The sequence below is a fragment of the Oncorhynchus masou genome, chromosome 29 (assembly GCF_036934945.1).
Source record: "Oncorhynchus masou masou isolate Uvic2021 chromosome 29, UVic_Omas_1.1, whole genome shotgun sequence".
In the NCBI taxonomy this organism is placed as follows: Eukaryota; Metazoa; Chordata; class Actinopteri; order Salmoniformes; family Salmonidae; genus Oncorhynchus; species Oncorhynchus masou.
Window position 1 is genome coordinate 61994518 of NC_088240.1, and position 14595 is coordinate 62009112.

Below are 14595 nucleotides of genomic sequence, written 5' to 3' on the forward strand. Positions count from 1 at the left end.
ACTTTATGTCATAACATGCCATACTGCCAAAGTGTAGGCTGAAGGCAAACATGGGCATGCATTTGCAATGTTCATAATCATACAGGTCCTTAATTGGGGTTGGTTGGGATTTAACCATTGTTTATTTAACATTTCTTAGTTTGGGTCTGAAAAAATTGTTTCCATTTATCAGTTTCAAAGACAAGTCATTACATTATATATATATTTATTTATTTACAAAAACTTTAATTATTCAATACATTCTAAATCACCATAACATAAATCAGCATAGATGCGGTAAATGGAACGCAGTTTCCATTGCCCAGATTGGCGCACATCCAACAAATCCGTCATGATGTATGCATTGTAGAAGGCCCACAATGTGGTTACTTGAGTCCGATTTGGATATATTTAGCTGTTTTTGCTTTAGAAGTTGTCCCTTTTCAGGTTTAGAATAAGTGTCTGCTGAATGCTAACTCCCTTTCAGATAAACTGGTTAGCATAGCTAGCATGCAGAAATCAGTAGTGGTAGTCTGTCGTTGATTGGTGACAATGACATGAACATGTGCTGGGGTTGACATCTATACAAGCATTATACTCCAATTTTTTACCTCAACATAGTGTGAAATACACAAACAATAGCCTAAATGTAGGCACATTTTGCTGGGAGGCAATGAGAAGATTGGGATATTTCCCTCACGGATCTTTTCCCCACGCGTTTCCATGTCAATTCCATTGTTTTGATCGAGTTCGATTGACCTCTTTCCGCTGGAGTCATATTTTCCCCGCATAGTAAAAAATACATTTAAAAAAACGTTTTTTTTAAACATTTTTATTTATTATATATTTATTTTTATTGCCATAGTAATTATAACAAGATAGAATTTTGGTGTCTTTATTCTAGAACACTTGCACAGTAAGCCTATAATTATAGCGCCAATCAGATCAAAGCCTCGGTTTCCTAGTGGCGGTTGCCATGTGACTCGAGATAAACATTCTATCAGAATGTCCTGGAATTTGATACAACGTTAGCCATCTTAAGCTTCTCTCTTCAGAATGAAACATTGTAACTAGCAAATAGACATGTAACCCGTGTTGAGTAGGCTACATAATTTTTATAACAACTTGTTGATACGCTAATGATATGAATATGATAGAAAGGAATGCAACCAACACCTGGAAATACACCGAAAGTTTACCGAATATTCGAAGGGTAACAAGCAAATAGGCTTGGTAGCCTAGTTATTTCTTTGCGTTTGACTGATTCATCTGGTAACTATTTTATCTCGCAAGATGTGCGTATATGATGCGGTCTACTGTAAATGCATGTTACCATACTGTATGTCTATGATATCCCCATGTCACCTAGGCTGGGAAACTTATTCCTGTAGGTGACAGAGCTAAGACTTGCTTACAAGAAATATCACCCAAGGTAAGTTGAGATCGTGCTGCCAAATAATAAACATAAATATGATATAGCTAGATCAACACACTAACTGAATTAACATCACTACCAAACTGTCCTGAATGGCAATATACAATAGGATCTGACGTGCCTGGGATATACAGTGCAGTCCTTTGTCATTCTCCTTTTTGCCTCAGCAGCATGTTTAGGGGGGGGATTGTGCACAAGTGCATGTGTCTGTTTGTGTGGGTGTATATTCACTGTCTCACACCTTCCTTTTAAAGCCCCAAACCCCACCAGTAGTGAGGAAGTTTCTCAACACAACACGCCCAGGTGCAGGGGCTATCCGAGTGTTCCATGGGAAAGCCAACGACCCTGATATTGCCAGTACTCTAGTTCATGGAGTGAGCAGCCAAGCTTCTATTTCTGTGAGTAGAGGCCTAAATAAACAGACATGTATAGTGAGTTTTAAGCTAACTAGCCTCAGGTTTTCATGTTACAGATGTAAGATCTTAATTTGATCACTATTTTGTTGCTGAAAGATTTTACTGCATGACAGGAAATGCAAACTTGTAGTGTTTTCATGGTTTAAAAATGCTTCTAAAGTTTCTAATTTCCAGACTTGATTTGCCCTAACAAAAAAATGTATCAAACGCTACAGAAAATGTCCATTAATTATAATCCACATAATTCAAATTTCCTGTTGTTGCAGGATTGTTTTCCTGCTGTAGCAAACTGGCTAAAATGAAGATCCTACATCTGTAGATGCATTTAACATGGTAGAGATCATCCACACATTAATTCATGGAATTGGTATGGTTGCATTTGTTCCTGTATTTCCTACAGGGTGGATTAGTGATCAACCCACCACCTAAGACCATCTTTCAACAGAGGTTACATCAGCTCAGTGAAGCTGGGTATTCCACCAATCAAAAAGCCCCCCTGGGCAGGTCACATGATCAAAGCCCTGGGCTTCCAAATTGTCTCGACATTGGCAACGCCACATTTGGTGTGAAATCCCCCAAAAGTGAGTCAGACAATAAAGAAAGACCCTAGAAGCTACAATGTGTCACGATAAACATTCATATTATGACTGAAAGACATATCCACAAGCCTTCATGTACAAGTGTGTTCCTTCTGATCCAGGTGTAGCTGCAGGTGTGATTATCAACCCACCTAAAAGTGCAGAGCAGGTGGCGACAGAGGCTCAGGAGGGACACGAGTCTTATATCCGCTCCCACAATGCCTACTTTGTCGGTGAGTATTGTGGACATTTGTCTCTCTTTGGTTCTGACAGTGTTCAAATGGGGACTTCATTTTGGCTTGAAAGTCATTTATATGCTATTCAACATGTTGTTTAACACATTGATTTAACACCCATAATTTTCAGACACATTTCTGTAGAAACACCATAGCCAGTGGTTAAACACACAAGTCGATATTTCTCTGTTTGATTTTAGCCTGGGTAAATCCATCATAACTGTGTTGCGTCCCAGGTGAACAGGTTGATAGGAAATACATGTGGAGCCATTATGGAAAGGAGGGCAGGTTCGGAGTGCCTACTCCCCACCACAACGATGGACGCAGTGTCTCCAAATCTCTCCACTGGTTGTGTGATACTCAGAAGTAAGCACTTATCCTAGCTAATGTTTATTCAAAACACTTGACTTCTTATCGCTCATCACCATTCAGTGTCACACAATGCATTGCCAATAGTCATGACATCAAATGTTGATTTGTTTACTGCTATTTTTCCAATAGGCATAACAGTGCAAAGTTTGTTTCTCGGAGATGTGATGACTTCAGGGAAAGGACACAGCCACAGATTGGCAAAGTGCATGACCCGTAAGTCTATCACATTAACTCTTTAATGCAGATCTAGTTAAATGCCTGTTCAGTGTACGTTCCAGACCTGTGTATTGCACAACTCATGCCAAGCTACTACAGCAGCTTTAATTCCTCTGTTCCCGGCCTTTTACAGCATAGCAGACACATTGAAAGTGCCAGCAGGTCACACATTTGGAATCTTGATGCGGCCAGATGACTTTGGTGAGTCAAATTTGAATTAATAAAAGGACACATTCATAAAAGGACACTGAGTTTTCTATTACAATGCCAGTATGAAATTGGTAAAAATGGGGCAAGCTATAATGTAGTCTAGAGGGGTGACCAAAATGTAAGTTTGAAGATGAAGAATTTGGTTTAACTTTCTCCACAGGTGCAGGTGACCTTCTCCACTCAACCCCTCCAGCAGAGTACCAGAAAGGCACAGACAGACGGCGCACCCTGGTCAGTGCTGTACGCCAGCACCTCAAGAAGGTCAACTTCCACCACTTTAACTCCCTGCTGCAGGCATTCAGGCACTACGACAAGGTAACATACAGTGCATTCGGAAGGTTGCCCTTGACTTTTTCCACATTTTGTTACGTTACAGCCTTATTCTAAAATGGATTAAATAAATAAATAAATCCTCATCACTCTACAAACAATACCCCATAATGACAAAGCAAAAACATGTTTTTAGAAATCTTTGCAAATGTATTACAAATAAAAAAACAAATACCTTATTTAAATAAGTATCCAGACCCTTTGCTATGAGACTCGAAATTGAGCTCAGGTGCATGCTGTTTCCATTGATCATCCTTGAGATGTGTCTACAACTTGATTGGAGTCCACCTATGGTAAATTTAATTAATTGGACATGATTTGTAAAGGCACACACCTGCCTATATAAGGTCCCACAGTTGACAGTGCATGTCAGAGCAAAAACCAAGCCATGAGGTCGAAATAATTTTCTGTCGAGATCCAAGACAGGATTGTGTCGAGGCACAGATCTGGGGAAGGGTACCAAAAAATGTCTGCAGCATTGGAGATCCCCATGAACACAGTGGCCTCCATCATTCTTAAATGGAAGAAGTTTGGAACCGCCAAGACTCTTACTAGAGCTGGCCGCCTGGCCAAACTGAGGAATTGGGGGAGAAGGGTCTAAGCCAGGGAGGTGACCAAGAACCTGATTGTCACTCTGACAGAGTTTGAGTTCTTCTGTGGAGATGGGAGAACCTCCCAGAAGGACAACAATCTCTGCAGCATTTCACTAATCAGGCATTTATGGTAGTAACCAGGCGGAAGCCATTCTTCAGTAAAAGGCACATGACAGCCCACTTGTTTGCCAAAATGCACCTAAAGGACTCTCAGACCATGAAAAACAAGATTCTTTGGTCTTTGACCTGAATGCTAAGCGTCACGTCTGGAGAACACCTGGCATCATCCCTATGGTGGTGGTGGCAGCATCATGCTGTGGGGATGTTTTTCAGCGGCAGGGACTGGGGGACTATTCAGGATAGAGAGAAAGATGAATGGAGAAAAGTACAGAGCGATCCTTGATGAAAACCTGCTCCAGAGTGCTGAGGACCTCAGGCTGGGGCGAAGGTTCACCTTCCAACAAGACAATAACCCTAAGCACACAGCTAAGACAACACAAAAGTGGCTTTGAGATAAGTCTCTGAATGTCCTGGAGTGGTTCAGCCAGAGCCCGGACTTGAACCCGATCTAACATCTTTGGAAAGACCTGAAAATAGCTGTGCTGAGACGCTCCACACCCAACCTGACAGAGCTTGAGAGGAGCTGCAGAGAAGAATGGCAGAAACTCCCCAAATACAGGTGTGCCAAGCTTGTAGCATCATACCCAAGAAGACTCGAGGCTGTTATCCCTGCCAAATGTGCTTCAATAAAGGACTGAGTAAAGGGTCTGAATACTTATGTAAATGTAGATTTAAAAAAAAACATTGTAATACATTTGCAAAAATGTCTAAAAACCTGTTTTTGCTTTGTCATTATGGGGTATTGTGTGTAGATTGATGAGGGGGAATAAACGATTTAATACATTTTAGAATAAGGCTGTATCGTAACAATGTGGGAAAAGCAAAGGTGTCTGAATGCACTGTATATACTGTATTAACTTGATAATATCACAGAATTTCTAAACCCAAGGCACAACATCACAATACTTCTGGGAAAGCTTTGCGAAGCAGACTCGGCCGACCAGACATGGGTTTGGGGTCCGCAAGTCAATGGGAGAAGTGAAAAATGATTCCTTCGTTGTTGATTTTCCTGGAATCTAAAGGAACAACCTAGATTCAAGCCAATGTCGAAAGTAGCTGACCATGTTAGTACTCCAACTTTGAAAGTGGCTGACACATTTTCATAAAAAACGACTTAATATCGAAGGAGTGCCTCTATTTTGATTGCCTGCACATGCGCAGTTTGGCGTGAGACTACCATTAGACCTGAGATGTTTCTGCGCATGAGCTTAGCTAACCAACATTGCCATGACATCGCATACAAGCATGATCTGGGATTTCTATTGGTGAATCAGTTTCTAGATATCTTCATACTGTACTGTCTTTGATAATATTATGTTGGTTTGAGATAGACACAACCTCTGTTCAGTCTGTCTGTGTGTGTGCTACGTGCGTGCATTTGTGTGTGTATGTGTGCGACTCCACAGAAGGGTCAGGGTGTGATCGACAAGGAGGACCTGCAGGACGTGTGTCGTCAGTTTAACCTGGACCTGAGTGGGCCGATGCTGGATGACTTGATGGAGTACTGTGACGTGGACAAAGACGGACTCATCAACTTTCTGGAGTTTGCCAACTTCCTCAACTGGAAGGACAAAATGCCCATCAGTAAAGTGGAGCAGCGCATTCTGACCAGTGGTTAGTTACAGTGTCTAAGCATATAAATATAATTACTAGAAGGCTCATTCCCATTCAAGTCAATGTTCTGTGATTGGTGGAATGGCAGTCATTCTATTCCCTTTTGATTGACAACTCTACCTCAGAGTGTAAGACCAGCACAGCCCCAGATAACATGCAGAGAGAGACTCTCCATGTGAGACCTGCAGCCTCAGAGGCTTTGGCCAGACCGGAGGATCTGGAGCCTGCAGAGGTGGGCAGCATGCTGAAGACCCCCAAGACCCTCAACAGACCCAGGACCATCCAGGACCGCTTCATCACCTCCTCCTCTCTCATCCGGGCTGTCGTGGGTGGTCTCCCTACAACTGGTCAGTTGTGGTTGTGTTCTCTTGTAACACTTCACTGTCCAGGTTTACCTCAAATTACAGTAAATACATATTTAGGTGAAAGATGCATGAAGAATTTGATATACACTACCGTTTTACATTACATTTTTTTTGTCCATTTGAAAATAACATCAGATTGATCAGAAATACAGTGTAGCCATTGTTAATGTTGTAAATTACTTGTGTAGCTGGACAGCTACACAGTGCCCAATGGCATGTTGTGTTAGCTAATCCAAGTTGATCATTTTTAAAAGGCTAATTGATCATTAGAAAACCCTTTTGCAATTGTTAGCACAGATGAAAACTGTTTTGCTGATTTCAAAGAAGCAATAAAACTGTCCTTCTTGAGTAGCTGGAGCATCATCATTTGTGGGTTCAACTACAGGCTCAAAAAGGCCAGAAACAAATACTTCTCTTCTGAAACTCATTAGTCTATTCTTGTTCTGAGAAATGAAGGCTATTCCATGCGAGAAATTGCCAAGAAACTGACTATCTGGTACAACGCTGTGTACTACTCCCTTCACAGAACATTGCAAACTGGCTCTAACCAGAAGAGAAAGAGGAGTGGGAGGCCCCGGTGCACAACTGAGCAAGAGGACAAGTACATTAGAGTGTCTAGTTTGAGAAACAGACGCCTCACAAGTCCTCAATTGGCAGCTTTATTAAATAATACCCGCAAAACACCAGTCTCAACGTCAACAGTGAAGAGGTGACTCCGGGATGCTGGCCTTCTTGGCAGAGTTCCTCTGTCCAGTGTTTGTGTTCTTTTGCCCATCTTAATCTTTTATTTTTATTGGTCAGTCTGAGATATGGCTTTTTCTTTGCAACTCTGCCTAGAAGGCCAGCATCCCGAAGTCGCCTCTTCACTGTTGACGTTGAGACTGGTGTTTTGAGGGTTGGTTGCTGATAATTGTCCTCTGTGCACCTATGTAGATATTCCATCAAAATCAGCCGTTTCCAACTACAATAGTAATTTACAACATTAACAATGTCTACACTGTATTTTTGATCTATTTGATGTTATTTTAATGGACAAAAGAAATCTGCTTTTCTTTCAAAAACTCCAAACGTTTGAATGGTAGTGTAATTCCCATACTTCTCCCCCAAAAAATCTGGGACGGACATTTCTCCGAGATTCAGCACACGATTTCTGACATTTGTATCTTTGCATTACAATGGACTGGTAGTCCTTTCCCCTCTGCTTCTCTACATTGTGTGAATCACATTCTCACTGTATAATTATGACATCTTTCCACATAGACTATCGTAGGTACGGGACTCCCACAGTGCGCACTGACCTAGCGGCCCCGCGGATCAAGCGCGTCAGCGACCGCACTAACTACGGTGACCAGACCACGGCCCTTGACCTCCTGTATCCTACGCTGCACTCTCTAAGGGGAGTCCACAAGGAGCACTTCTTCTGCCCCCGCACCAAAGAGGAGGTACAGAATACCAATGAACCCACTGAAGAATCAAGGGAGAGAAAGAAAGATATGGTCTAGTAGATTTTATAGAATAGCACTGGGACATACAGTACCATGTGGGATTTTGTTACAGCATTCAAAATGTAGGAGAAAAACGTTGTTTAAAAAAATTATAATTGGTATGAACAATTCTGCCATTGGAGAATTGATTGACACAAAATGTTATTGAAATAGGACGGAGCATAAGCAAATCATTTGTGAAAGACATCTTCTGATTCTTATTTCCGCCTCAATTTCCTTTTCAGATTGCTGACATATTCCGAAATGTGGGCGTGAGTATTTCCGCGGAGACATTTGAGGAGGTGTGGAAGCTGGCATCCATGAGACACCCCACTGGGGACGTGTGTGTGGAGATTTTCCGGGACGTTCTAAAGGAAATTCAAGCTAATTAAATCTGAATAGTATCTTTTACCACCTCAGTATCTATTCTGTGAAATAATGTACTTCAAGTATTACATATACTACATAAGTGTTATACTTCTTTTTTTCCTGTGAGAATAACTATTAATTGTCATATTAACTGTCATTAAAATTATTTTTGATTGTGGACTATAATGTATTTTCTTATGTTGAGAGCAATAAGCTGTTGCTAGAATAAGTAATACATTCTTATCTGCTTCTAACTACTGCTAACTGAATGCTTACCCTTCCTGCATGTGATAATACACAGTATCTACTCTTGAAACCTAAGTAAATATTGAGAATTATGAGTACCATCATGCCATCGGAATCTTATCATTTGAAGTCCTATTTATTCTGTCGCACTCTTTGATTAGATTTACACACACATTTACTCTTTTATTAGTCAGTGTTATAATGTCAATCTGTTAATCCTAATTCAATATGTGGCCACAGCCTTAGACACACAAACACACAGGGGTGCGTACATGCACACAGGCGTGCGAAAACACCCACCTACTGTACTGACGGCATATTGAAGTAATTGTTTGGAGAACAATATCAACTTGAATAACCAGATGAATAAAAGGTAGAGTGTGCATACACTAATCCATGTCAAATCCCAACAACACAGAAATATGTGTTAATAATAAACACAACACATTAGCTTTTGTCTGTGTTTTATCACTTGAATTATTCTACTACTGTAAATTGCCATTTAACAATCTGACACCCTGGCGTGGTGAATTGGCTAATATGCTATAAACATATTCACTAGCATTTTAACATAAGTAAAGCGATCCACACTCATAATCACATTAGGAATAACCAGGAAGCGTCTCTAACCAGAACCCCCTACGCACCTGCCCATATTACCACGCCTGGAAATTATAATAATCCACACCCATATTTCATTATGCATGAATGAATGCTTACTAATGAAGGAATTGTCTCTCTATTTGATGCATCATTAATAGTGTGATTTAAGAGTTGACAGAATTGGATGACACAGGGTTCAATAGCCTGTCAGTGTTATTTTTTTAGATTGTATTTTATTTAACATTTATTTAACTAGGCAAGTCAGTTAAGGACAAATTCTTATTTAAAATGACGGCCTAATAGAGGATGTTTGATTTTGGCACTGGTATAATACATTACAGTACACTGACATCTTTGATTCCTTTGAGATATTTAATCATAATGTAAGATATTTGGGTCCCACTTGAAACAAAGTACAACTTAAAAAGGCTTTAAATAGCATACATAAAGGCTTCCTAGCACGACATAAAGGCTTCACAAATCATCTAAGCATCTGTCATACTCTATAACTGATGCATAAAAGTTGACATAACCATTACCACTGCAGGGTGAATTGCCAAATGTGACATAACACACTTTGTATGACATGTGCTCATAGATTATTTGTGAAGCATTTATGCTATATAAAGCCTTTACACATTGTACTTCCTTTAAAGTGGGACCGGTATGTGTATACTATCCTATCCTTGTTCTCCCCAAACTAAACCGAGGTCACTCGTGTAAAATGTGTATCATATAAACACCTATACGAGGATAAAGGGACTTGCCAGTTATTATCCAACAGCTTTCAATAAACACTCATTCATATTGTGATGTGTGTAACACTATCGCCCCCTTCTGCTGAGGATTGTTGTGTTTATTAATTGTGTCCTACCTTTATAGATGCTATGCGGCATCAATTTTACTTCTGAATAATTAGACAACTAAGTTGTTTCTGAACAATACAGAACAACAGTTTAAACCTGTGATACTGTTTCAAAGAGACAAAAGCTCATACAGTATCACCATGAAGCAGTTTATTTTGTTCTGGGACAAACTGTAACAGCAGGGATATTGTAGGCACTAATTGTTCATGCTGAGGAGATTCAGATAAAGTCTATTGTTCTCAACAAACCTCAGATTGGAGAACTTAGGGTGCAATAATACGTCTGTATTTCAGTGTGTAGGGCTCTGGTTCCATCCAGTCCACCCTACAAAGCAGCTAGGACTCAAGGTGACTCTTCTGTTGACTTGTAATGGTTCAGTTGAGTTTGGGTGCGCTTGGCTGAGTACAATGGTCCTGCTGATTGAAGTCCTGTCGGTTAATAGTGTTTTGTTGAGTTGAATGTTGTCGGAACTGAATTAGGTAAACGGTGCTGTATATGCTTGGTCTGATGCTGTATCCTGGTGACAGAGGTGTTCATGGGTCTTGTCCAATCACCCAATCTGTTTCCAGTGCCAGTGCCAGATGTTAGTGACTGTCCAATCAGGTTCAGCTCCCCTAGTCAGCTCCCGGTGGAATCTGAGAGGAGAGATGGAGGGAGAGAGAGAGAGAGAGAGAAAGGGGGAAGAGGGAGAAAAACACATTAAAATTAGATTTAATAGGAATTGCTTTAGATTGTTCTATGGTGTTTTAGCACCTCTGCAAAGCGACAAAAGAAGTAGAGTGAATGAGACAGAGAGAGAGCAAGAGAGTGTGACGACAAATATTTTTTATCGAGTATACTTTTGAAGATGAGAAAAGTTGTTTCCATACAGCTGAGGGAAGACCATTGAAACCAATGCTGACAAACAACCAAACTAATCTTCCCACCATCACCTTGAAAATAAGGTGAAGCGTCTTTTAACAGAGCTCTCTTATCCTGCCAAACTGTCTCAGCAATGAAAGGGTAAACATAGGAAGTATGACAGGCTTTTAGGAAAGAGTTTAAGACCTGAAACAATGAGAGTGAGATTCTGGCCAACTAGATAGGTGGGTATTAGGTATGACAACCAAACCGCGTGGTCCAATTCCTAACGGGATTTCTGATCAGGAATGGGAGCAGAAGCTTGATCCTACTCGGTGGATCGGAGGTGGATTTAATTCCTGTCATTGTGCTTGGAGCAAATCGCGTAAGTGATTCAGACCAAATCAGAAGTTACAGCACTGAAACTTTCTCTTCAATTGGTTATCCATAGGCGTACTTTTATAGCACTTAGGAAGTGATATAACACATTAATTACACTGTCAACATGGCTGTCATAACACACCGCAATACTATGAGACGTAATACAAAAAAATATAAAAGAATCAAGAGCAACTACAATGTGCTTTCTTTATACACAATATAACTAACTATCTCACGTAGAGGTTTGTATGCCTCCATACTTCCCCCAACCTTTCTCTATGAGATGCAGAAAATTAAGTCTCTTGGTTAAATGTTTCCATTACTTATTGTGGGTTCACAGACATGGAGAAAGTAAAGAAAATATTGACAAACTCTCGCATATCAAATCTCTTTGTTTATCCATCAAGATAGAGATTAAGAATTGGTGGAGACACAGCACTAAAAAGTATTTAATTCATATTTAAACATATTTAAGTAAAATTTAGGGAGACTTAATAATTATAATACAAACATTTGGATGTGTGAAATGAATATTGATTAGTTGGATGCCATGCTTACTCATAGACAGCTGTCACTATCTTCTTCTGTGGGCCATCTTCTTCAGTGGCGGCCATTTTGAATATCTTGGTACTCTCCGGGTCCTCAGGAACATCGGCAGTGGACATATGCCAGAACCTCATCACAATGAAGCAAAACTTCCTACCTGAGAATAACAGAGGAAGCAGGAAAACAGAGAGTTAACAAAATACAAATATACAGAAACAGTGAAGTAGGACAAAGTTATGCATCACACTAACTCACACACACACACACACGCACGCTCACACGCACACACACACACACACACACACACACACACACACACACACACACACACACACACACACACACACACACACACACACACACACACACACACACACACACACACACACACACACACACAGCAATACCATTTGAATCAAAAACTATGGAAACATCCTCTGGCAGAATAAATATAATATCGTCCAATGAGATAGCTAGATGTCTTCTTTGGGTTTCTGAGAGAGTCCTACACCTCTGTTGCGCATAGACCACCATCTGAAATGAAACCAGATAAGACACAGCTTATGGGACATGGCTATAATTGGGGCCATTGATTCGTCAGAAAACTGATAGGAATCTAAAACAGGACACAACACTTTGTCTTTACAATAGACTATAGTTTAGATGAATATAAAATATGACTTTGGAGATGGTATGAGTAGGCTACCTCTGTTGATACCAACCCTCTCAGCTCCTCAAAGTTGCCATTGGACATCATGGTGGAGACATGGACCAGTGCCTATTGCAAAGACCAGGTCAGTCAAGTGTCTAGTTCACATTTGCCAATGTGTAGTTTCTAATATCCCAAACATATATGATGAATACAGTGAGTTATGACCCTATCATAAAACTGACATAACCCTTATCCAATAAGGGATATAATGATATACCAAAGAGCAGCCTATATATAACACCTGACAAACCATACCTGCTTGACTCCATTGTCAAATTCCACATTGTTAATGCCCAATTGAAAATAGAGTTCTATCAGGTAGATGTGGACTTTATTCCGAATCCACGTGAGTGGATCAGGGATGCCGACAACTGTGATGCCATGATGACCATGGCCGCCAGTGCGCTTCCGTTCATTCTCGCTCTCTGTGCAGTAGTGTCTGTATTTCTCATGGGAGAAAACCCCACTTTGTCGCCGCAAGTTATGCAAGCTACATCGTGCGGTCGGTTCTACAAGCGGACCCGCGGTGCACGTATAGATAGACGTCGATGAACGGCATAGGGGATGTTTTGGCATTGTGGAACAGGTCCAGGTCCTATTCAAGGTGGAGGCCAGCGATGACACGTATGAGCGCTTTACTAACCCGCGGAGCTCACGGCACGTGGCGATACATGTAAACCGCTGCATCATGCCAACGCACCTGCGAAAGCAAAACGATATAGTATAATTTTCATTCTGGATTTGGATAGAAAGCAATATGCATTCTCCTGTGTTGTTCTTCCGGCAAATTTATGTAACTGTCCGATGCTGTACCCATAATCCTTATGGAAAATACACAACATTTACTGTACCTACAATATCCAGTAGAGGGAACTAAATGTCTACAATTCAGTCTTGTACATGGATAGTTCCACAACTAAAATTGTCGGGAGAAAATATGCAAGTTTCTGAGCGTAAAATATTCCCCATGGAACCTTGATTGCAGAAGTTCTGTAAGGTCTTATTTCTAAAACGTTGCATTCCAGAACCATGCCTTTAAAGCTGCGATATGTCACTTTTTGGGTGACGACCAAATGCACATAGAAATTTGAGTTCAAGATCTGTCATCCTTATTGAAAGCATGTCTAAGAAGCAGTAGATCTGTTCTATGTGCTATTTTTATTCTTTCCATTGTTAAGTTTCGTTTCTGCATCTTTTACTTTCAGTTTTGTACACCAGCTTCAAACATATTAAAATACAGCATTTTTGGTTATGGAACATATATTTCATAGTGGTTTCGATGGTACAATGTTTCTCTACATTATACTTGCTTGTTTTGTTTTTACATAAACTGAAATTAGGTGAACTATTAGAATTTGAGCATTCAGGAAATGTGGATAGAATAGTGTATGTACAGCAATAGTTGAATAGGTTGGACTTGACTAGAATAAAGTATAAACATATGAAATGGGTAAAACAGTATGTAAACATTATTAGTGACCAGTGTTCCATGTCTATGTACATAGGGCAGCAGCCTCTAAGGTTCATGGATGAGTAACCGGGTGGAAGCCGGCTAGTGACAGTGACTAAGTTAGGGGCAGGGTACTGGGTGGAGGCCGGCTAGTGATGGCTATTTAACAGTCTGATGGCCTTGAGATAGAATCTGTTTTTCAGTGTCTCGGTCCCAGCTTTGATGCACCTGTACTGACCTCGCCTTCTAGATGGTAGCTGGGTGAACAAGCCATGGCTCAGGTGGCTGAGGTCCTTGTTGATCTTCTTGACCTTCCTTTGACACCAGGTGCTGTAGATGTCCTGAAGGGCAGGCAGTGTGTTCCCGGTGATGCGTTAGGCTAACCGGTGCGGTTGCCATGCCAGGCTGTGACATAGCCTAACAGGATGCTCTCAATGGTGCATCTGTAAATGTTTGTGAGGGTCTTAGGGGCCAAGCCAAATTTCTTCAGCCTCCTGAGTTTGAAAAGGTACTGTTGCGTCTTCTTCACCACACTGTCTGTGTGGGTGGACCATTTTAAATCACCGGTGCTATGTACGCCGAGGAACTTGAAGCTTTTCACCTTCTCCACTGTGGCCCCATCGATGTGGATGGA

At 40.8% G+C, this 14595-nt stretch overlaps 2 protein-coding genes across 2 annotated transcripts; one reads left to right on the forward strand and one right to left on the reverse strand.

Annotated features, from left to right (window-relative positions):
• Window positions 1–1008: 1008 nt before the first annotated feature.
• Window positions 1009–8631, forward strand: efhb (EF-hand domain family, member B). The gene is made up of 13 exons (XM_064945580.1): window positions 1009–1192; window positions 1349–1411; window positions 1669–1812; window positions 2231–2411; window positions 2531–2641; window positions 2881–3010; window positions 3146–3229; window positions 3366–3433; window positions 3603–3757; window positions 5892–6099; window positions 6225–6446; window positions 7725–7906; window positions 8194–8631. The coding sequence occupies exons 1-13, from the start codon at window positions 1124–1126 to the stop codon at window positions 8338–8340; spliced, it is 1764 nt and encodes a 587-aa protein (XP_064801652.1). The 5' UTR covers window positions 1009–1123; the 3' UTR covers window positions 8341–8631.
• Window positions 8632–10164: 1533 nt separating this feature from the next.
• Window positions 10165–13347, reverse strand: si:dkey-82o10.4 (uncharacterized protein LOC797793 homolog). The gene is made up of 5 exons (XM_064945579.1): window positions 12767–13347; window positions 12506–12577; window positions 12207–12333; window positions 11812–11956; window positions 10165–10667 (listed from the first exon to the last, which is right to left on the reverse strand). Exons 1-5 carry the CDS (start codon window positions 13199–13201, stop codon window positions 10583–10585), a joined length of 864 nt encoding a protein of 287 aa, XP_064801651.1. The 5' UTR covers window positions 13202–13347; the 3' UTR covers window positions 10165–10582.
• Window positions 13348–14595: the final 1248 nt, after the last annotated feature.

Coding starts and splice junctions, on each gene's coding strand:
- si:dkey-82o10.4 (XM_064945579.1), bottom strand. CDS start 13,201: ATGATGCAGCGGTTTACATGTATCGCCACGTGCCGTGAGCTCCGCGGG. Junction 12,334..12,505: donor GAGGGTTGGTATCAACAGAG/GTAGCCTACTCA, acceptor GTTTCATTTCAG/ATGGTGGTCTATGCGCAACA. Junction 11,957..12,206: donor CATAGTTTTTGATTCAAATG/GTATTGCTGTGT, acceptor TGTTATTCTCAG/GTAGGAAGTTTTGCTTCATT.
- efhb (XM_064945580.1), top strand. CDS start 1,124: ATGAATATGATAGAAAGGAATGCAACCAACACCTGGAAATACACCGAA. Junction 3,230..3,365: donor ATTGGCAAAGTGCATGACCC/GTAAGTCTATCA, acceptor GGCCTTTTACAG/CATAGCAGACACATTGAAAG. Junction 3,434..3,602: donor GATGCGGCCAGATGACTTTG/GTGAGTCAAATT, acceptor CTTTCTCCACAG/GTGCAGGTGACCTTCTCCAC.